This window comes from Clarias gariepinus, chromosome 14, assembly GCF_024256425.1.
Source record: "Clarias gariepinus isolate MV-2021 ecotype Netherlands chromosome 14, CGAR_prim_01v2, whole genome shotgun sequence".
In the NCBI taxonomy this organism is placed as follows: Eukaryota; Metazoa; Chordata; class Actinopteri; order Siluriformes; family Clariidae; genus Clarias; species Clarias gariepinus.
This window is the reverse complement of record NC_071113.1, coordinates 3153657-3177500: the sequence shown is the minus strand read 5'-3', so window position 1 is coordinate 3177500 and position 23844 is coordinate 3153657. Positions and strand designations below refer to the sequence as shown.

The 23844-nt window shown below is 40.5% G+C and overlaps 1 protein-coding gene across 4 annotated transcripts in view; it reads left to right on the top strand.

The window, feature by feature from the left end:
• raraa (retinoic acid receptor, alpha a) overlaps window positions 1–11653 on the top strand; it is an 81127-nt gene extending 69474 nt beyond the window's left edge. For all 4 annotated transcript variants that reach the window (XM_053511209.1, XM_053511208.1, XM_053511210.1 and 1 more), the window contains 7 exons: window positions 268–416; window positions 1920–2061; window positions 8378–8538; window positions 8672–8848; window positions 8939–9143; window positions 10579–10737; window positions 11036–11653. In XM_053511209.1, coding sequence (XP_053367184.1) covers window positions 268–416; window positions 1920–2061; window positions 8378–8538; window positions 8672–8848; window positions 8939–9143; window positions 10579–10737; window positions 11036–11238 — 1196 coding nt within the window. In that variant the 3' untranslated portion in view covers window positions 11239–11653. The remainder of the gene's footprint in view (window positions 1–267; window positions 417–1919; window positions 2062–8377; window positions 8539–8671; window positions 8849–8938; window positions 9144–10578; window positions 10738–11035) is intronic.
• Window positions 11654–23844: the final 12191 nt, after the last annotated feature.

Below are 23844 nucleotides of genomic sequence, written 5' to 3'. Positions count from 1 at the left end.
GTCCATTAAACTACGTCGCTTCCTGTCGCCGCGCACTGCACGTTATAGGGCGTCGTGAAAGGAGTCTCCAGTTTCAGCACTTCGGTGACGAGAGGGCGCCGAATGTTTCACAACATCAAATTCAACTGTAAACAGATTAAAAAAAAAAAAAAAGCATAATTCATAAAATAAATAGATGATTAAGGTGGGAAGAGGTAGAGCAAGGGGGTGGTTATTGATTGACTGATTGATTGATTAATACTTGATTTATTTTGTGTCCCTGTTCAGCCGTGGAGACGCAGAGCACGAGTTCGGAGGAAATCGTCCCCAGTCCTCCGTCTCCTCCTCCGCCCCCGAGGGTCTACAAGCCCTGCTTCGTCTGTCAGGACAAATCCTCCGGCTACCACTATGGCGTCAGTGCTTGTGAGGGCTGCAAGGTAAAGCATATAGACGCACGTGCGGGGACTTCAGTTCCTTCTTTTTATGTAAATCTGTGTTTTCTGTTCTGCATCATGGCTGCTCTGCCCCCTGCTGCAGTATCGCTCTCTGTAAGCGAGATGAGGTTCTCTCTTTTCTGATTTCTCCTGTTAGGGCTGTGTGAGGTCACCTGAGGTTCCCAAGAGTTTAGTATCAGGATCTTTTTGTTTTGCGTCATGTTTCTCCTTAGCCCACACGTCTATTACCTTTTACAACACAAGAGGGAACAGTTTTTTGGGAGGTTTTTTTTTCATGTGTTTTTTAAGAAATTTGTCCCACATAAATCATTTTTGGGAGATTAGTTCTAGAACTGTTTAAACTGTAAACCGTGGGGAATTATTATTGATAAATTATTTATTAACGAATATAACGTGTTAATTTGTAGTTTTGAAGAAAGAAAAAAAAACATGCAAAGACGAAACCCTTCTAATGAAGACGACGATAAAAACCAAAGGGGAAATGAAAATTTGCAACGTTTTTTTAATATACAAATATAGATTTATAGCTGAAACGGTGGTAGAGTCCAGTGAAAACTGTGTAGAAAGCATTATAAAATTGAAACACTAGAACGGTTCGTTTTATTACTTTATTTTTATTTTAATTAGCTTTATAGCTGTGTGCAAGAAAAAAAAAAACATTCTAATCTTGGTAAAAAAAATGATCAGAAAATACAGAGAGAAATCCAGGCCAGTGAAAATGATGAGGACTTGACTGATTTAGTGTGATTTATACGGGCTTAATTGTGTGTGTGTGTGTGTGTGTGTGAGAGAGAAGTTTGTTTGAGGAAATATGGCAGCTCTGGAATTGCGCCTGGTGTTTTTGCATTTGTAGGTCACACACAAAATACAACAGTGTCTGTTGTACACACTCAGAATGTGTGTGTTTGTGTGCTATGCACTGTGCATGCCAAGAGATTTGTTCCATTTCTGATTCTTAAGCCGTCTGTTACTGTAGCCAAGCAAGGATGGTGTGTGTGTGTGTGTGTGTGTGTGTAAGTGATGAAGAGAGAATAGAGCATCCAAACGTGATTCATCCTTCAGCTTGTCTGCCAATAGCTGTCTGACACTGATCTTGTAAAACACACACACACACACACACACACACACACACACACACACACACACACACACACACTTTCTTTCTGTATCTGTCTTTGTTTTAAATTCAGTCTGATCATGTTTTAAATTTAGCACTCGCACAAAGAAACACTAATTATGCCGGAGCAATCGGTTAATAATTAATATAATCATCGTCATTACCTATAATGATCTTTTCATTACACTGTCATTTTAATAAGACCTTTTAGTTTGTTTTCAGTCTCTCTAAAGTATTAAATTGTTAACTCGTTTTTATAATGGCTCACTTTGAGCTACTTCTAAAGCGTAAATGACATAATTGATCAGCATGTTGTCGTTAAAAAAATCCCAGGCGCTCATCATCGCACATTCCGTATTTCTCCGCAGGGGTTTTTCCGCAGGAGCATCCAGAAGAACATGGTGTACACGTGCCACCGGGAAAAGAGCTGCATCATCAATAAGGTGACGCGGAACCGCTGCCAGTACTGCCGCCTGCAGAAGTGTCTAGAAGTGGGCATGTCCAAGGAATGTGAGTACCTGCTCCAAAATCTTCATCGTCATTGGCAGTGTTCTTCACGCAATATATCTCCATCACGTGTTTCGCTAACGTTTCGATTCGTTCAGAACTACACAGTAGCTGAAGTCAACCAGGGACGCCTACATGTTAGCCAATAGTGATGATGATGATAAGTGAAGTTTTGCAAGCTGTTTGTTGATTTAATCTAAAGCTGCTACTTGTTTGATGTAGCTACTATGGGCAGCCATTTTATTTTAGATTGAGGAGGCTGTTCAAAGTTTACAAAGAGTACAAATTCAGAGTTGAGACTATGTTTGTCGAGTTTTGGGTTTGTATGGAGTGGGGGTGGCCTATATTTTTTGTCCCCACTGGAGATTTCTGGTTTGCCAATGTCTTCTGTGCACATGATATTTGGACGACCACCACAGCTCTGACCATGCGGTCACTAAGGATGAAGACGTGAGCGCAGAGCTTAGCGGTAACGAACGTAGTCCTTCTTAGTTCCACCAGCTTCGTATCCTGATTTCGGATATGAAAGTAAAAATCTTTGTGTAAATTGTGTAAAAAAAAAAAAAAAACCCTTTTACATTTTAGATGTTTCCATGAAAAGGATCAGTGACTCTGATCACACCAGGACTATGATGCCACAACATGTATTGTTCATGTTTTGTTAGTAAACCATGTTTTGATGACGCGCTTTTAAATATTAAAACTTTTATTTGTGTAGTGCTTTTGATAAGGGCTGGTTTTTGTGCCACAACTTTACAACAGATATATAAAAAATCTAAATCTAAATTGAAAAGTTTGAAAATCTATCAGTTTGTTCCTAATAAGAAAAGCCGGAGGTGATGGTGTCGAGAGAAAAACCCGGAGATGACGTGACAAAGAAACGTTGAGAGAAGAAAAAAAAAACTTATCAAAATAGGTTTAATGGTTTAATTAATAGTCAGATATTGCAGTTTAAATAATTGATGCATAACTTTTCCGACAAGCGATAAATTTCATAAGATACGGTACATTTACCAAAAAAAACATTAAAAACAATCAGGTAATATTTGAAGCTAGATTGCACGGTGCCAACTCAGATTATATGCAGATTAAAATAACAAATTTTGGAGACGAGCCCTGCTCGAAACTCCCTCTGCGTCTGGATGCAAACAGTTTATTACAGACTCCACCCTCAGAAACTATTACAGCTATTGTGTTTTATTTGATGCATGATCCAGTACCTGTCTGACTAGACAGCTGAGTTGTCATCATGTCCGAGACTCGTCATGGCTCGTGTTCATTCAGCACTCGGTCGCTCACTGATGTCATAACGCAGTTCAACCTTTGCTTGTTTTTCCCTCCTTTGTCTTCATTAGCTGTAGCATGTTGTGTTGCGCTACATTACCCTGACTTCACTCTAACACTTTGATGTCGCCTCTTTGATGTCGCCCACAGTCTGTCTGTTGTTGGCGTGGCCTATTGTCCTGCGTTCGGGTTTAGCCGTCTGGCGTGTTATCCAGGATTAGACGCGTGAATGCTTTACTACAGACATCCGCGTGAGAAACTATTTTCAAGTGTCATGACATGTGCTGAAGTGAAACCTTGTCAAATGCAAAAGTACAACAGGCGCAGCCTAAACGCAGAGGGAACCGAGATATGCTGAGGTGTTAAGGATGGAGGATTCTGTGGCTGACTATCAAACAATTTATTTCCACATTGTCTTGCATCCTGAGAAATAACGATAAATCATTGAGGGCGTTTTCACATTAGCAATCGGTCTTCTCTGAAATCTCTGTAACTCATCGAATCTCAGCCTCTGAACAAAACAACCATTTCACGATTTTTTTTCTGAAATATCATTAATATTAATGCGACTTCCTACAAAATCAATTGTGCCTAGTGTGAAGGCACAAATTAGATCTCTAGTTATCTGTGTCTTCTCCATATACATGTTGAGCTTACATGTACAACAAAAAGACCTCTTGTATCAAAATATTTGCAGTATATAACTAACGCTAACAATCATCTTTAATCAAGGTTAATGTTGGTTCACAAGCGTTACACTGTCTGGCCCCGCCCTCGACCGTAATCACCATTGCTCTTGAACTTGCATAAACCCTTTAGTTTTTGTAAACGTTTCATGGTTATAATCTGACCGAATAATCTGTTAAGAACTTTGTTTAGAAATAAGATTGACTTTAGCTAAAATGTTCTTCTCATGTTATGCTGTTCTGCTAAGCTAAAAACAGAAATTAGCGCCACTCTCGTAGATCCTCAAGGCTAGGCGTCATTATGCTGATCATGCAATATTCAGACGTATGTTATTGTTAGTATCATGGCATTGGACTACAGTTCAGAAGATCCCAGGTTCAAACCCCACAGTTGCCACTGTTTGGCCCTTGAGCAAGGCCCCTTACCCCTTAAATGAAAAAAAAAAAATGTACGTCGCTCTGGATAAGAGCGTCTGCCAAATGCGTAAATATAAAAATATAAATTGGTTAGCTGATTTTGCTAGCTAAATGTGTTATAATGATTTAAAATTGGTATAAAAAATATGTATAATTGTTAGCTAACCACTAAACCGCTAAATTCTCACTTGTACGATTGTGATCTCTCGTCTTCTGTTAGCTGCGAAAGATGTTCTGGTCGATCAATATGAAGATAACGTTTTACAGAACACATAATAGTTTTCTCCTAGAGCTTCATTATCGCAACCACAACTAAACTGGGGAATTCCTCGCAGTCATTGTATTATAGATGCATCACGGTGCGCTCACAAACACACACACACACACACACACACACACACACACACTTAGTTCAGGAATCCCTGTTATGATTGTAATATGTGTGTTTGTGGCCATGATTACTGTATACCACATCCTTTTTTTGTTAGGATGTGTTTCAGTGGTGGCACACGCTAAGACTGAGACAGACAGACAGATACACACACACACACACACACACACACACAAGGGTTTTCCCTTTGGCTGTGTAATCACACATTCCTTCAATTCTGTCTTCTAGTGTCAGACTTGAGAAGTTAATTGGGAGAGAAAACTGAGGACATGCGCGCACACACACACACATATATATATATATATATATATATATATATATATATATATATATATATATACATACACACACACACACACACACACCAGATGGAGCCTCACAGCAGTTTATCCTATTTTCCTCTATTATATGCTCACGTGTGTGTGTGTGTGTGTCCAGCACTCTTTAGGACTGAATAGGGTGATCCATCATTGCCAGATTATGGAATCTACGGTCGTGAGATGAAGCTGCACTCATCTGCCTCCTAGTGGACACTGAGTGTATATGTCTGTCTGAGTCTATATGTGTTTCTATGATAGTGTAAAAAAAGCCTGAGTTTTGAATTTGCCTCTCTGTCGTATCCAAACCATAGTTAAGTCATGATGCCTATTTTTTCCAGAAAGCTCCGCCTCCCTAGTGTGTAAAATCACATTTTAAACAAACGCAACCTGAAATATTTACCAAGATATTTAAAACTTTACTTGTCATTTCCTAGTTTCGCAGACGTAACAAGATGTACTGCAGTTTAGCTAGGAGCCTGAAGGTGGTTCTTCTCCTTTTTCTGGGCGTTTCCATAGCAACCAAGTCATAAATTCTTGATCAGAAGAATTTAGCGCAGTTTCAAAGTGTGACGTCCTACGTTCTGTGGAAGTTATGAAATTTAACTTGCAATGTTAAACCACAGAATGTCTGTGACACAAATTTTTAAGATTTTATTTTAAAATATAGACACTGATTTGTGCTTTCGCAACCAATAAAACAGATGCGTTTTGGTGTCCAGTCATGATTAAAACGCAAAAGATTGATATGCTAAGTAGGAAGCTGGAATTTGAAGCATCACTACATCATAGAGACAGTTGATCTCACACACACACACACACACGCGTGTGCACACACTCCAGTTTTACGTGCTTCACAGACACATCAGTTACCAGTTCCTCTCACACACTCCCTCAGTCCCATTATAGCTGGAGCTCATCTCCGGGTGGGATGATGGAGGGATGCTGAAAGGAGGAGGAGGAGAGGAACATTGACATTTTTATCTTTCCGTTGAATTCCGTGCGTGTGACAGACGAGCTGCCAACGCTTTAATTTTCTCCCCTCGAATTACAGCCGCCAGAGACAGACTGAGACACACACACACACACACACACACACACACACACACACACACACACACACACACACACACACACACACACGCATACATCTATAAGATGATCTATAAGACCTACTGCTGTAGGGAACTGCTGTTATGAATTTGTAGCACAAGATGTAAATATTGTATTCCAACCAGGATTCGGTCTTCACATTTGCGAAAGACAAATTTCTTTTTTTTTCTTTTTTTAACATTCTTATTTAAAAGAAATTAATAAATAGATAAATAAAATATAAAGCAGCCTCATATCTGCAAAATTGTCATGGATTCCAATTTGGTCCTCACAAACCACAAAGAACTAACCTGAACCCGCACACTGAAACACACATCAAACATGCATCAAACACACTGGGACCTGGATCCCACGCGCGCGCACGCACACACACACACACACACATACATCACATCATATTCCTTGTTTAAGTGCTAGGGGGAATTTTTCACTTCCATAACATCTCAAGTCCTTTGAATGCAGGTGTTTAACCTGTCCCAATTCTGGAGTGATCAAATGTACTCACATAAACACGGACAACTGTGTAAAGTGTCTGAATCTTTAATATTTTTCAGCACAATCGCCCTTACAGGAAGAAGAATGTTTGTATTTTTGTGTACAGTTTGGGTCTTCTCTGTAACATTGCGTTTACTGGGGACCTAAATTTTAGTCCCTTTCATCAGTTTATGTCTCCAGCTAGAAACTAAGATATCCTCTTCCTCATTCCTTGAGTGTTGTTTTACCTGCTGAATGCCAAGATGAGAACACACAGACACACACACACACATTTCCCCTGCAGGATCTTGTGTGTGACTGATGAAGCGGGCACGCTAATAGTTCTTTAATGGCTTCATTAAACCGTGTGTGTGCAGCGCGCCGATCTGTCAGTGCGGCTAACATGGCACCGTTAAGCACGGCCCACTTTTATTTAGGAATTAATTTCACCTCTCCAGGGGCACAAGGATGGAGAGGGAAAGAGAGAGAGCGAGAGAGAGAGAAAGCATTAATGTTCAGAGAGATTGGAAAAAGAATAATGGAATGAGCATGATGGCAGTTCCAGATTTGTGTGTGTGTGTGTGTGTGTGTGTGTGTGTGTGTCCAATAATGCTCTCACACAACAGTGATAAATCAGAGTATCGACTAACATATGACTAATGTCTAGCCGCTAACGCCGTTTACACGCGCACAAGCTGACGGGATTTCTGAGAGGATTTCAGCCCATTAAAAAAAAAAGAAAGGTTCATAATTCTTTAATGGCTAGCGAATGTGAGCTAAAATGACATTTCTGAGAGAATTTGTACTAAAAGTGAAGTGTTCAAAAATTATAAATCATAATTGTTCATTTAACATGATATAATTCCTTGTGACCGTATTTCTGAAAGTGGTTTTGTTTATAATCGTTTGGTGCTAAACATTTAGCAAACATGACCTGAAGGGATTTGGATTTCTTAAAGGATTTTTACCTCATTATCAGAGACAAAAGGGTTATAATTTTTCAGTGATGGACAGTTAGCATGCTAATGTGAAAAAAACTGTGACATTTGTGAGGATTTTTACCTCAGTTTTTTTATTTTATTTATAAGTTATTTTATAATATCTAGCAGTGGTGAGGTAAAGTGACAGGGTAATTGATAGGATTTTTGGTGCATGTTTAAAAGAAGAAAAAACATTTGTGCTAGCCTATGGACGTGAGCTAAAGTGACAGAATACCTCAGAGGATTTTTACCTATTTATTTAGTTTCATTATCATTTTGTGCTAAGCAGTTAGCTAGTCTGAGCAAAAGTAGCATGGTATTTGGGAATATTTGTACCTCATAACTAAAAGGTTTTATAGTAATTTGATGGTAGCCAGTTAGGAAGCTAACGTAATTGTTTAGTGCTGGCGTAGCTAAAGTAAGCTGAAGTTACAGGATTTCTTTAAAGGATTTTCAAGAGAATCTAGCTAGCTGACATAAACTTATGCGACCATGTAAGTTCGGTGCTAAACAGCTAGATAGTTAGCATTGCTTCTTTTTTTGAGAGAGAGAATTTTCTGACAGGTTCAGAATTATTCATTGTTAGCTAGTTAACATAAGCTAAAGGAATTGTGAGAGGAATGAATGAAGGCTAATGTCCTGTTTCTCGGTCTTTAGCGGTGCGGAACGACAGGAACAAAAAGAAAAAGGAAGAGAAGAAGGTGGAGTGTGTGGAGAGCGGAGTATTGACTGCAGACACAGAGATGATGATCGAGCGTGTGAGGAAAGCACACCAGGACACGTTCCCATCGCTCTGTCAGCTCGGGAAATACACCACGGTGAGTGTTAAAAGGTCTTATTGGAAATATTTTTTAAATTAGACTCCAGTGTCAGTTGTTAGAGACGAGATGTTACTTGAGTTTCGAACACTGTTGTGCTGAGGTGTCTCTGTGTGTGTGTGTGCGCGTGCAGAGTAATAGTGCAGAGCACCGAGTCTCGCTTGACGTGGATCTGTGGGATAAATTCAGCGAGCTCTCCACCAAGTGCATCATCAAGACGGTGGAGTTCGCCAAGCAGCTTCCCGGTTTCACCACGCTGTCCATCGCTGATCAGATCACGCTGCTTAAAGCCGCCTGCCTCGACATCCTGGTAAGAAAGGGATGTTTTTCTTGTTAGCATAACGTACGATTAGCGGAGTCAGTCTGGATTTTTGTGTTAAAGCCGCTTCTCTTTTGGTAGATCCTGCGCATCTGCACACGTTACACACCTGAGCAGGACACCATGACGTTTTCAGACGGTTTGACGCTAAACCGCACGCAGATGCACAACGCCGGCTTCGGCCCGCTCACGGACCTGGTGTTCGCCTTCGCTAACCAGCTGTTGCCGCTCGAGATGGACGACGCAGAGACGGGCCTGCTCAGCGCCATCTGCCTGCTGTGTGGTGGTGAGACCCACACACGCACGCACACACACACACACACACACACACATTCTTTTCTACATTATCGTAGCTACTTTAGCTTTACTTTCTAGTTTTATACTTTTTTTTAATACTTATTTCATAATATTTATCTTTTTATTTTAATAGCATTATAACAATGTTATTAATTCATCTAACAGTATTTATACCTAATTATTAAACATTTTACCACGTTTGTATTAATTGAACATTATTGCTTAATATTAATTTTTTTATTTTGCCATAATTGTACACAGTATAAACAATTTATGGACTCCTAACACCACCTAGTGGCAGCACAAGGAACTGCTGCTTCAAAAATGCATTGGGTTTCATACTGTACAAAAGGCGATATACAAACAGATTTCCCATCTTATTGATCACGTCAACAATTTTTTTTTCCTGTACATTCATTCCTGGTTGTTTCTTTTACTTTTGCATATCTCTAAAGTAAGAGAGAACTTTACTAGTGGTCGAAAGCACTCTTAGCAAATGAGGGGGGGCACAGAAACTGTTTTAAAATTGAGAAACATAATCTGATCTTATGATCCATTGTTTACAAAAGTATATAATTTAAGAGAAATTATAATGATGGCACCATTTTATTCGTGGCCTGGAGAAATACAATTGACAATTGGGCAATTGATCCCAATTAAGACTATAAAATCCCTTGGAGTTCTGCTTCTGAAGGTCTTGTTGTTAGACACTTTGGCAGTCCAGAGCTTACGCAGAGAGCACAGTGCTTTCAGAGATCGCACAGATTTGATAAACCGTCTCAGATTTCCACGAGCACTCTGAAACGAATTTGAAATCCACTATTCTGTACAACTGGCATTAAAAAATAAAAATAAAAAAAATAACACACAACCTCATAAGGTTCTAACACAGCTAAAGGAGGTTATGTGACATCAAACCGTGTGTCCCACGACTGACACAAGTTGCACCGTAACCCCAGGGCTCACACTTCTGACGATCACATCTTTACTTGAGGTTGATCACGTTGCAGCTGTAGTTCTTGTTGTAGGCATTTCTCAATAATTTGCACCTTATAGACGTTCAGCGTCTTGGCATATGCTAATTCTTCTTCTTCCTTGTCTTTCGGCTTTCCCTTTCAGGGGTCGCCACAGCGAATCATCTGCTTCCATCTAACCCTATCCTCTGCATCCTCTTCTCTCACTTCGTCTATGCTAATTACTTTATCATTTATCTTTTACGTTACATTATTATTATCATTTAGATCCTCCGGGTTAGAGCAGATTGTGAGATGGTTAAGAACATTTAGCACATCTGGTCTTCCTTTCTTATTCTTTCCATCTTAAATTTTACTCTTAATATTAAAAGACAATTAAAGAGACTGTTGCTACGTCGTGTATTCGTCAATATTTCCCGTGGTTTATGGTGTGTTTTTGTGTGTGAGCAGATCGTCAGGACTTGGAGGAGGCCGAAAAGGTGGACGTGCTGCAGGAGCCGCTGTTGGAGGCGCTAAAGCTCTACGTGAGGAAGAGGAGGCCACACAAACCCCACATGTTCCCCAAGATGCTGATGAAGATCACAGACCTGCGGAGCATCAGCGCCAAGGGTGAGTCTCCCCGTCGCTCTCTCTCTGTCTCACTCAATAGATTTATCTGACTAAGATCTGACTTTCCAAATAAATGTAATCGTTTCATCCCGACTGAAATCATACCTCTACTTACTGTAAATGTGCATGGAGATGTAATATGTCTTTTTTTTGTTTGTTTGTTTGTTTTTTGCTCACACACACAAACACACACAGTTTGATTGGCAACTAGTGACGTTTTAGATTACAAAAAAAGTCATTAAAGGTTATTAAACGTCTCATTTCTCTCTCTCTCTCTCTCTCTCTCTCTCTCTCTCAGGGGCGGAGCGAGTGATTACACTAAAGATGGAGATCCCTGGCTCGATGCCTCCTCTCATCCAGGAGATGCTGGAGAACTCGGAAGGGTTGGAGAGCTCAGGGGGTGGAGCCAGCTCACGATCAAACCCCGCCCCCTCAGGCAGCTGCAGTCCCTCGCCCTCGTCCTGTTCCACCCACAGCAGCCCATCCACGCAGTCCCCCTGACACGCGCACACACACAGAGACACACACCATTTCTTCCTCGTCTTAGCTCCGCCCACTCACTGCTGCAGGGTCTCGGTGGTCCACCGCCTCCCGTTGCCTCTCTCTCTCTCTTCGCTGCTGTAATGACTCATCAGACAGACGGACGAGAGAAAGTTTTACAGACACTGAAAAAAGCGAACGAGAGAGAGGAACTCAGTACTTGGAGTGTGGACCTTTTTATTTTTTTTGTTTGTTTCTCCTTCGTTTTCTTCCTCCAACATCTCAGGCCTGGACTCGGCCACCACATATGAACGATGGACTTGGCCTAGCTTCCGAGAGGCTTTTTCATTTTTTTTTTTTTTTTTTACAAAAAATGTTATATATATATTAAATATATATATAGAGAAGGGAGAAAAACCCGGGTATGATTGTGAAAGGACAAAAATAAACCAGACTTGGAGTGTAGCTGTATTTCTTCACTGATTTTTTTTTTTCTCTCTTTGTATGGACATTAGAGAAAATAGAGAAAAAATTCAGAGAGTGAGAGAATTGTTGCTTTATTTCGGACTGATGATGATGATGCAGTTTTTCATGAAAATGTTGAAAAAAATTACACTTGCATAAATTGTGCACAGATGGAATGAGATAAAACTGTGGTTGAAAAAAAAAAGATCTGCCTCTGTTTAATTTGTTTCTCACAACACTTGTGTCTAATTTCCGCATCGAGTCAGAGGTTGCTCTGAATGGTTGGACACGCCCCTTTAAAATGAGTCTGCTTGGAGAACATACATGACTTTTCAGCGCCCCCTGCTGGAGCAGTTTAGTGCACTAGTGACCTCATAATATGTACAGTAGCTGGAGAATCTCATAATCTGCGAGCTTTTTATGTCATTTGGTTATTTTACAAATTATACATTTTAGAAAGCCTTTTCAAACTTACTGAAAAGCTGAAAGGATTTTTTTTTTAGGTGTCAGTGGTTTGTATTTTTGTTAACACTTATAATGTATGGTTATAGTTTAGGATTTAAGACACTGATCATGACGACCACCATGATGACAGCGAGATACATTTGTGAGAGACCCAGAGCACGTCAGAGTGTTTTACATTTGACACTTGAACATAAAATCACTCAAACACTCAAAATAACGGTATAAACCAGACCCCTCTGTTTTACATTGGGATGTTTCGCATCCCTGGAGTGAATGATTTATTTTATTTTTTTTACATTTTCCACTACAATGGTCTGTTATTGCACCACTGCCACAAAATTTGTAAGTGTTAATTTAAATATAAACTAAGTGTGTCCAGTGTCCAGTTCATTTGTGATAATGAATCCTCATGCTCTCAGTACTCCTTTCACCTTTTAGTGAGTCCTGGAATAGAGACGTGCCATCAGGGAAGAAAAAGTCCATAGACCTGGCCATTCCGTACATTCAGGTGGTCAGCTGACTTCAGTTTATTGCCATATAACGTTACTGAGTCTAGATCAACCCCAGATCATAACACTGTCTCCAGAGGCTTGTAAAGCAGACACTATGCATGATGGGAGCATCGCTCCATGCGCTTCCCTTCTTACACTGACACGCCCATCACTCTGGTATAGGCTCAATCTGGACTCATCAGGTCACATGACCTTTTTCCATCACTCCAAAGTATAAACTTTATGCTCCCTAAAAAATTGAAGGCTTTTTTCTCATGAGTCTCACTAACAAGTGCTTTTCTTTTGGGATCTCATCTGTTTAGTCTTAATTGAAATGTTCTTACTTTCACGGTTAAACATAACTAACCATGCAACTTCACCAAATGTTTAAGGGATCTCCATTCAAGTTTTTTTTTTTTCTACCCACATTTCTTCCACAAAGTTGATGGTTCAGCAGTATCCCTAGAAATTTTAATAATGTGTTGAAGGTTTCTTAACCCAGGTCCAGTCATTTGCAATAATTTCCTCAGTTGTTCTCTTTGCTTGATGCAGCCCAATACATTGACCCTTTTGAAATGGTGACTTTTTTTTTATTATTATTATTTTTTTTTTGTAGATGTGAAATTTTAAAAATATAGGGTGGACAAAATTTTTGAATTACTGCTCTAAGCCAGACTGCCGAAGAACTCAGTACATATCAGCATGTGTGGGAAATCACAACACGAGTTACTGTACTTAAAATAAGTATGAATGTGTCATATTTATAATTTACTTGAGTGTTAGTGTTAAATTGATTTGTAAAAAAAATAAATAATGATTATGAATCTGCTGTGATGCTATGCAATTTAATTAGCCCTATAGCTATCGGTAAGAAGGTGAAAGTGTTGTTGAACACTTTGTTGAGAATAAGCACCTCTCGCTTTACCTCAGTAAAATGTTTCAGCATGCTGGAGCAAACGATGACTCACATGAAATTATGCAAGTCTAAACTCTCTGTAATTTTTTTTCTGAGGTAAATGTAGCTAATTTTGCTAATGTTAACTGGCTATTTATGCCCATCCCAGGTCTGACTAGCATCCTTTGCGAAAGCTAACTTAAACGTCCAAGTCAACACGTCAAATACTAGCTAATGGTGAATATCGGTTATTTATGGGATATATAACTTCTGTTTCATTTGTTAGCAAACCCTGTAGCGTTAGTTGTTCACATGAGCAGCAAACAGGAATCGAGTGAAATATTGGGTCGATTTAGAATAACAAAAGCTTATTTTTAAATCTAAAAGTGACAATTTTAGCAATTACAATTTTTCATTTTTTTAATACTTGAGTTACATATTTTTTAATTTTACACTTTTAATTATGTAAGACTTTAACATGTCTATACTTTCACTTAGTTGCACAGGTTAAACATTTAAATGAATCCTAAAGTCATGGGAGGAAGACCAGGGTTAGATACAGTATTAGTTTAGTGATGCTAGAACTAGTTTTAGTGAAATGAATCAACAGCCATGTTGGATGTAGTTCAGCATGACTTCCACTAGTGGCGCTAGAGTGGAATGTGAGCCAATAAAAGAAGTTAAAAGATCATCACCTTGGAGAAACATCACAGTGAGAATGCATTTTTTTCTCAAGAAATAACTTTAATTGAAAAAATTGTTGTTGCTTTTTTAACTTTCTTGACAACCCTCTGCTCTACACTCCAGTCCAGTCTAGGCGGTAATGCAGCTTTGCCAACCAATAAACTTGAAATAATAGTAGTAATAATAATAAGAAGAAGGACTGCTTCTTCTTTTTTGAGTTTATTTGATGGCTGACACCTCCAAGAACTGAGTTCAATTCCAGCTTCGGGGTCTGTGTGCATGGAGTTTGCATGTTCTTCCTGTGCTTGCTGGGTTTCCTCCAGGTACTCCGGTTTCCTCCCATAGTCCTTCCATAGACATGCAGATTAGGCGTTCCTAAATTGCCCATAATGTGTAAATGCACGTTGAATGTTGACCGAAGGTTGTAAAAAAAAATGTGGTTACCACCGGCCTCCAAGGCCCCTAGTTGGACTACAGAGGTTTCTAGATGGATGAAGATGAAGCCAGCTTATACTGTAGGTACATTACCGCCATCTGCTGGACCGAAACAAAAAACTATATTGGTTTCTATCGGCTAAGGCAGTGTTGTTTAGAACCTTAATCAGGTGATTATATATTTTCCTTAGTTGTCATTTTTTGGCCAGTTGCTTTCGTGGTTTCTCTGAAATCTTGGTTTGTCCACAAAATTCACATTCTTCAATTGGGTGTTTGCTTATTTTACCAAGTAACTGGTTTAATTCCATGTGCTTTATTCTTAGCTGCATTATAATGATCTCCTCTTCTCTGTTTTTTCACCATACTTTTCCTCTTTTTATTTTCTTCTGATTTGTTCATCAAACCTAGAGTTAACAAAGCCACCATCACTGCAAAAATAAAAGAATTGACAAGTCGCTTGTAGGTACTTTGCCAACTTTTTAACACATTATGCTGCAAAAAAGTGCCCTTTCGCAAAATAGTCAATTTTAAACTTCTTTTTTCGTGGTGATATTGTTTATCCTGCTAAAATCGGGCTCGTTTAATGGGACAGTTTTCTGTCACTTCATAATCACTTTCACAATGCTCAAATGCAAAAAAAAAGAAGAAATCACTATTGGACACTTAAATTACTTGTAGAGTTTATTCAAATCTAAGATATAGATCTGTATAGATATAGATAGATAGATAAAGATAATTAAGATATAGATCTATATCTATATTTATGTTTTATATCAGAACTGTCTGCAAGTTTAATCAGCATGGAGTAAAACTCGAATTCCTGAAAAGTTGGAATGTTTTTTAAATTCGAATAAAATGAAAACAATAAGACTTTTAAATATTTTATTTGCAATAGAACACTGTTACACCTGGCTCAAGGATGTAACATTAAGGGAGACGGCACGGCGGAATAACTTAAAACATAATATTTATTACAACAAAATTAACCAAAATAACATAATCAGGACATCAGTATTAGTAAGTTGGATCAGGGTGAAATGCAAGTGAATGGATGCATAATGAAGTGTGGTCAGCGTTAATGAATGAATGCGAAACAAAACATAATGCTAGCTGGCGTAACGGCTCCAGACAGGAAGACACTGCCAGCACCGAAAAAGCGTTCATCATCACCGAGCATGATGTGAGGAGAGCCTATGAGAGCGTGAAGACCAGGAAAGCAGCAGGACCAGACGGCATTTCAGGTCGTATTCTCAGAGCCTGCGCAAACCACATCAATTTGGAGAATACATCCAGTTACTCCACCACAGGGGCACGTGACAAAGTTAAAACATTTTCAACTTCTCTAAGTTGAAAATTGATTTTCCAAGATGGTGCCGGTGAGGTCGGCTGCTGTCACGACTGCTCCGACCAACTTTTCTTTGTTTTTTTTTTTAAGTTAGTTTACAACGTTTTAAAACCGGCAAAATTACCACCATGGAGTACATTAGTTATGATAGAGACACTCTTGTTTCTATTGGTGTACAATGTACTTACAATTCGACGTTTTTAACTCCGGATCCGAGCTGACCGAGTGAGATCCTGAGGGAGAACAAAGGACGCGACGCGAAGCGGCGGCCCAGAGGGAAACGAGCCGGCGTCAGGAACAGGCTGAGAGCCCGTGCACACCGCACACCTCTGCCTAGCATCCTGCTCGCCAACGTCCAATCACTGGAGAACAAGCTCGATGACCTCAGGGCCAGGGTAAAGTTCCAGAGAGACATTCGGGACTGCAATCTCCTCTGCTTCACCGAGACATGGCTGAACCCAGCGGTGCCGGACCACGCCATCCAGCCGGCCGAGTTCTTCTCGGTTCACCGCATGGACAGGACGCGGGACTCGGGGAAGTCAAGGGAAGGCGGCGTGTGTTTAACGGTGAACAGCAGCTGGTGCAACAACGCGAGCGTTGTTTCTCTCACACGCTCCTGCACACCAAACCTGAAACTACTGTCCATCATGTGTCGTCCCTTTTATCTACCTCGGAAGTTTACATCAATCAGTGCCGTTTATATTCCACCACAAGCGGACACGGACAGTGCCTTATACGAGCTGCATGAGGCACTCACACAGCACCAATCACAACACCGGGACACCTGTCACATCAACACCGTGGTGAAAAAGGCCAGACAGCGTCTCTACCACCTTAGATGCCTGAGAGACTTCTGACTGCCGTCCAAGGTTCTCAGGAACTTTTACTTCTGCACCATAGAGAGCATCCTGACGGGAAACATCTCAACCTGGTTCGGGAACAGCACCGTGCAGGACAGACGAGCACTACAGAGGGTTGTGCGATCAGCTGAGCGCACCATCCTCACAGAGCTCCCTGACCTGCACTCAATCTACAGCAGGCGGTGCTGGACCAAGGCCAGGAAGATCATGAAGGACCTCAGTCATCCCAACAATAGACTGTTCTCTCTGTTGAGGTCAGAAAAGCGATTCCGCTCCCTGAAGGCCAACACAGAGAGACTAAGGAGGAGCTTCTTCCCGCAGGCAATACGGTCTCTCAATCACAATCACACCACCACACAGTACTGACCCACACATATGGTTTTTACACACACACTGGACATTCTGGACATTTGTTTACACTAGTGGCCACTGCACAACTACACTTCGTGGTCATCAAATCACTCCATCACAAGTCACTTTAAATAAATCACTTTAAGCATATTTGCACTGCATAAGTCACTTTTAATATGTGGATTGCACAACCATGAACATTACCATTCTTTTATTACCATTTATTCGGCTGCTCTTATTGTTTTAAAAAATTTTTATATATTCTCCATATATTTTCTATATTGTGTATTTTTGTGTACAGTTATTTTATTTTTAACTTTTATTTGTATATTTTTATTTTATTTTTCCCTAGTTAAACTTACCCTTTATTTTAATTTTCATATTTATGTCCTATTCCTATTCTTTTATTCTTAGGTCACAAGCAGTTGTCTAAGCATTTCATTGCATATCGTATTGTGTATGACTGTGTATGTGACAAATACAATTTGAATTTAATGTTTTTAATCATCAAGTTGTAAGGCTGCAAGAAAAGTATCCATCGCATTAACCGTTGACTCTGACTCTGTAATGAGTGAAGAAATGTTAAAGGATTGTGATCGGGATAGATGACAACTGGGGACCCTCGCTCCATACACATCAAAGTGTTGAAATGCCCAAATAAGTGCCAGTGTTTCCTTTGCGATTACAGAATAATGCAACTGATAGGAATTAAACTTGCGCGAGAAATAACTAATTGGGTGACTAACACCACCAGAACCAGTCTGGAGCAAAACTGCTCCCGCTCCTACTTGACTTGCATCAACTTAAATCTCAAACATAAGACCACTTTGGGGCGCCGCTAATACAGGAGCAGCAGTCAATAGCAACTTCACATTCTCAAATGCCTTTTGACAATGTGGAGTCCACTCAAACTTAGCGGAGTCCATTAAAAGTTAAGTCAATGGATAAATGACCAATGAAAAATTGGGACAAAAACTACGATAATAACTAGCCATCCCAATAAACCTCATGAGCTCTTTTTTAGTACAAGGAGTAGGGAAATCCTCTATCGTGCTCACTTTGGCGCTCAAAGGGCGCACCCTACCCTGACCTACTTCTTTTCCCAAGTAAGAAACTGTCGCCCGTGCAAAGTCACATTTCGGCAAGTTACTGTAACAGTCAAATTCGCCTCCACTCGACGGCTAAATGAATCCCATACCCGTGTCACGTGTTGATCCCAGCTATTGCTGTAAATTATAACATCGTCTAAATAAACCGCACAGCCTTCTAAACCAGAAACTACATGATTTATTAATCTCTGAAACGTAGCTGGAGCATTGCGTAAACCAAAGCTTGTAACGGAATAAAAGTATAACCCCGAAGAAGTTAAGAAAGCAGTGATTTCCTGTGCCCGAGGTGTCAAAGGCACCTGCCAGTATCCTTTAAGTAAGTAAAATTTACTGACATACCTTGCCGAGCCTACCTGATCAACGCAATTCTCCATTCTCAGGAGGGGAAAAGCATCAGGTTTGGTGATTTTGTAAATTTTTCGATAGTCCGTACAAAACCTGTACATTCAATCTGATTTTTTAACCAATAAACACGGCGAGGCCCAACTCGAACAAGACGATTTTGCGATGATATTCCTCAGCATATACTGAATCTTAGACTCCAACTTTAAACCTTTTTCAAAGGGGACACGATAAAAGCGCTGGCGTATAGGTGAAGCATCATCCACATTCACGTCGTGCTCTATTAAATGAGTTTGTGATGGAACATCCCCATACAGTGACGAAAACTCGCATATCAACTGTAATAATTCAGCTCTCTGTAAAACAGACAAATGAGACAACAAATCTTCCAAATCATTTAGAGTCTCTGGATTTTTTTAACGAGTCTGTATTACAGCATCGTCCAACATCTTAACCCTTTCCCTTTCGTCAAATGAAGGCTGCCCCAGCCCATCAACCACAGGGCTGACTACAGTGGATGATTTAACCTCAGTTAATTTACAACCACGGGAGAAAAAAGGTTTCAGTAAATTTACATGACAGACTTGGGTTGCTTTCTTTCTGTCTGGAGTTACGATTTCATAATTAAGATCACATAATGCACGGCCAACAGTATATGGTCCCACAAATTTCGCGCAGAACGGAGAACTCACTAAAGGCAGTAATGCCAAAACCTGATCCCCACCATTAAATATGCGCTGTTCAGTATGGCGATCAAAAAGTTTCTTCATCTTAATCTGCGCCTTTTCCAAGTTTTTCCGTGCTTCCTGACCAACTGAAAACAAACGTCTTTTAAAACCTTTTACATATTCAAGCAGACTTTTTGGTGGCTGTTTACCCTTTAACTAATCAGCCACAACTGCAAGCGGACCACGCACATTGTGCCCAAAAACTAATTCGTTGGGAACAAAACCCAAACTAGACTGCGTGACTCTCGCGGCTAACAAAAGCCACGGAAGTCCTTCCTCCCAATCTCAATTTAATTCAACACAATATGACTTAAGTGTTTGGTGAAATCGTTCCAGCGCCCCCTGGCTCTGCGGATGGTACGAGCTGGAACGGTGATGTTGAACTCCCAACTCCTTCAAAATCTCTGCGGACATTTTAGACGTAAAATTCGTTCTCTGGTCACTCTGAATGACCTTAGGGATACCTAAAATTTAAATGAACTGAGACATGGCTTTTACTACAGAACGAGTAGTGATATTACAGAACGCATAAGCCGCTGGATAGCCAGTACTTTGACACATTATGGTCAAAAGAAATTTATTTCCCAACTTAGAGGGAGGACCCACACAGTCTACTAGCAAATGTTCAAAAGGCTGCTCCACTGGAGGAACTGGGCACAATGGAGCCTGTTTCAATGGCTGATTAGGTTTTCCAGTCACTTGGCACGTATGACACGTTTTAATAAACCAAGAGATATCTGTTTTCAACAGTGGCCAATAAAAATACTGCAAAACTTTGCCAACTTTTTAACACCCAAATGACCAACTCTATCACCATGAGTCAATCGAAGTACCACATCTCTGAATTTCTCAGGTACAACAACTTGAACAAATCACTCACCACCGTAATCTTCTTTTTGAGCAAGCATCATCTATGAAATATCCAGTCGCAGCACTCTCAACATCTTCCGGTAGAAGAACAGCAGTAAACAAACTTTTGAACCCAGGATCATCCCTCTGGGCTGCAACGGGTTCTGCACGAGAAATTTTAGGCAAAAGAGACAACCCAGGAACGACTGATTTTACCGGTATGCCTGACTCACACAAGTTAACATTCTCATCATTCATCATTTTGGTCTTAGACCCAGTCACCACACAAGATGCATCCTCAGGCAACTCACAACAAACCTGAACAAACGGAGGAGACGGAGTGACAATCGGTGAAGGGGCCACACACACTCACCAGCCAAATTGTTGCCTAAAATGAGGTCCACTCCCTCCACCGGCAAAGAAGGACGCACTCCCATAGCACTTCCCCAGTGACCAACTGAGACTGTAAAACAAACTTGTGCAAAGGAACAGACAGTGTTTGAAGTGCAAGTCCTCGAATTAAAAAATTCGTACGGGTATATAAACTGGGCGAAAATGGAAGTATAGAATCCAAAATAAAGGACTCAGTATCTTTCAGGATCCTTACCGGATTCTTCCAGTGCCCGACTTCCAGACAATAACAACACAGAATCTGTTATCACCCTCTGAGAACCACGATTATTGTGCAGGGACTGTTTAGGGTAAAAACTTTCATTACCCCAATTCCCATAACTAAGTCGGTTTTTGTATGTCAGCACAAAATCTTCCGCTAACGATGCCGCTTCAATGCAGTGCAAGGTTTATTCTCATTAATATATACTGCAATTTGATCATAAACTATATTTTTTAATAATCATCATTTCACGTAACTCACTAAATGATTGTACATTTAATGTTGCACACCAACGATCAAAATAATTACTTAACTCTCTTCATGCGTTTGTCTCTCACTTTTTCTCCAAGTACGAAAACGTTGCCGTATTAGTGGGGAAAGCTCAGGAAGCGTATACTGCTTTTTTTTCCCACTGAAAGAGCAGTATACGCTTTCTGAGCTTTCCCCACTAATACAGATTGAAGCATAACTGTACAATCGGTTTCGGGCCATCCCGTTCGTCGGCTATGCTCTCAAATAATGAGAAAAAAACATCTGGATCTCTCTCGTTAAACACAGGCAATAACTTTAAATTATTAATTATATCAAAGGAACAATCTGCTCGATCAATAGATAATCTGCTGTCACCTTGAAGTTTAAAACTCTCAAACTTTAGCTGAAACTCTTGATTTTGTCTGCTACAGCTAATCTTTGCTCATGTTTTATTTTTTCAAACTCCATCTCATGCTGTTTCATCAGATCTAACTTACGTTTTTCTATTTCTATTTTACGATCACACATTTCCTTTTCATGTAATTGCTGCATTTCGATAAGCTCATTCTGCTACTCACATGACAACCCAACAAATAAAATCGACTCTTGAGCTACAGGATTAACCCCAGCTGTTACTTGTTTATACGTAATTGGTAAAATCTGAAGATCGCTCAATTTATTTCTTATTATTTCTCTAGCCTAGTCTTTTCTCAATCTCCTATCAACACCACTTAATTCATATCGTTCTACAATTTCCCACAGCTGTTTTTTCGAACACTGATTTAATAGCTCGTCTGAAGGAGCTTTACAAAATTTCTCAATTGATGTCATAATACCACAATACGAAAACAACCTTACACAAATTAATACAAATATTCAGCCTACGTATCTATCAACTCACAATTCAGCTCAGGCAATTCTTACAGTTCATTTGTGCACATTTTCCACATCCCCACCTAATCCTTACAAAAAAAATTTATTTACTTCCCCCAAGTACAAAAACGTTACCGGTAAGCTTCTGGAACCAGTTCAAATGCTTTTAATACAGCAGATTTTACAATATCATAAAAAAAAAAAAAGTTCCACATCAACGAAATCAAATCAATCTAAATTAGACAAGCCCACATATGTTACACCTGGCTCAAGGATGTAACATTAAGGGAGACGGCACGGCGGAATAACTTAAAACATAATATTTATTACAACAAAATTAACCAAAATAACATAATCAGGACATCAGTATCAGTAAGTTCGATCAGGGTGAAATGCAAGTGAATGAATGCATAATGAAGTGTGGTCAGCGCTAATGAATGAATGCGAAACAAAACATAATATCACAATTTGAAGCCAGCTCTGGCAAACTGCAGAGCACTCAAGTCACACCCCAAATCAGAAAACCTACAACAGGAAAGAGAACCAAAAGAGAAACCAAAATCATAACAACATAGAAATTTACATTTACATTTGGCCTTCAAGAGAGTGAACACCAGGAAAGCAGCAGGACCAGACGGCATCTCAGGCCGTATTCTCAGAGCCTGCGCAGACCAGCTAGCACCTGTGTTCACAGAGATATTCAACATCTCTTTATCTCAGTCGGTGATCCCCACATGCTTCAAAGAGTCCATTATTGTTCCTGTCCCAAAGAAACCTCATCCTGCTTCCCTCAATGATTATCGCCCTGTAGCCCTCACTTCAGTAGTGATGAAGTGCTTTGAACGCCTGGTCAGAGACTTCATCATCTCTTCACTACCAGACACACTCGACCCACTACAGTTTGCTCATCGTCCAAACCGTTCCACGGACGATGCAATCTCTCATCTCCTCCATACATCTCTCACTCACCTGGACACTCGGAGGGGGAATTATGTGAAAATGCTCTTCATCGACTACAGTTCTGCATTTAATACCATAATTCCCTCCACACTTACCACCAAGCTGGAGCACCTGGGACTCAGCTCATCTATGTGTCAGTGGATCTCCAACTTCCTAACTGGCAGACCACAGGCAGTAAGGATGGGCAGACATGTCTCAGCCTCCCTCACTCTCAGCACTGGAGCCCCCCAGGGTTGTGTTCTGAGCCCCCTGCTGTACTCTCTGTACACCCACGACTGCGTGGCCACTACCAGCTCCACCACCATCATCAAGTTTGCTGACGACACTGTTGTGGTGGGCCTGATCACGAACAGCGATGAGACGGCCTACCTGGAGGAGGTTGGAAATCTGGAGAACTGGTGTCAGAGAAACAATCTCCTCCTGAACGTCAGTAAGACAAAGGAGCTGATAGTGGACTTTAGTACAAAGCAGGTGAGGAACTACCAGACCCCCGTCATCAACAGGAGCCCAGTGGAGAGAGTGGACAGCTTCAGATACCTCGGTGTTCACATCACGCAGGACCTGGCATGGTCCTGTCACATCAACACCGTGGTAAAAAAGGCCCGGCAGCGTCTCTACCACCTCAGACGCTTGAGAGACTTTAGACTGCCCTCCAAGGTGCTCAGGGATTTCTACTCCTGCACCATAGAGAGCATCCTGACGGGAAATATCACGACCTGGTTCGGGAACAGCACCATGCAGGACAGACGATATCTACAGAGGGTGGTGCGATCAGCTGAGCGCATCATCCGCATCGAGCTTCCTGACCTGCAATCGATTTACAGCAAGCGCTGCTTGACCAAGGCCAGGAAGATCGTGAAGGACCTCAGCCACCCCAATAACGGACTGTTTACTCTGTTGCGGTCTGGGA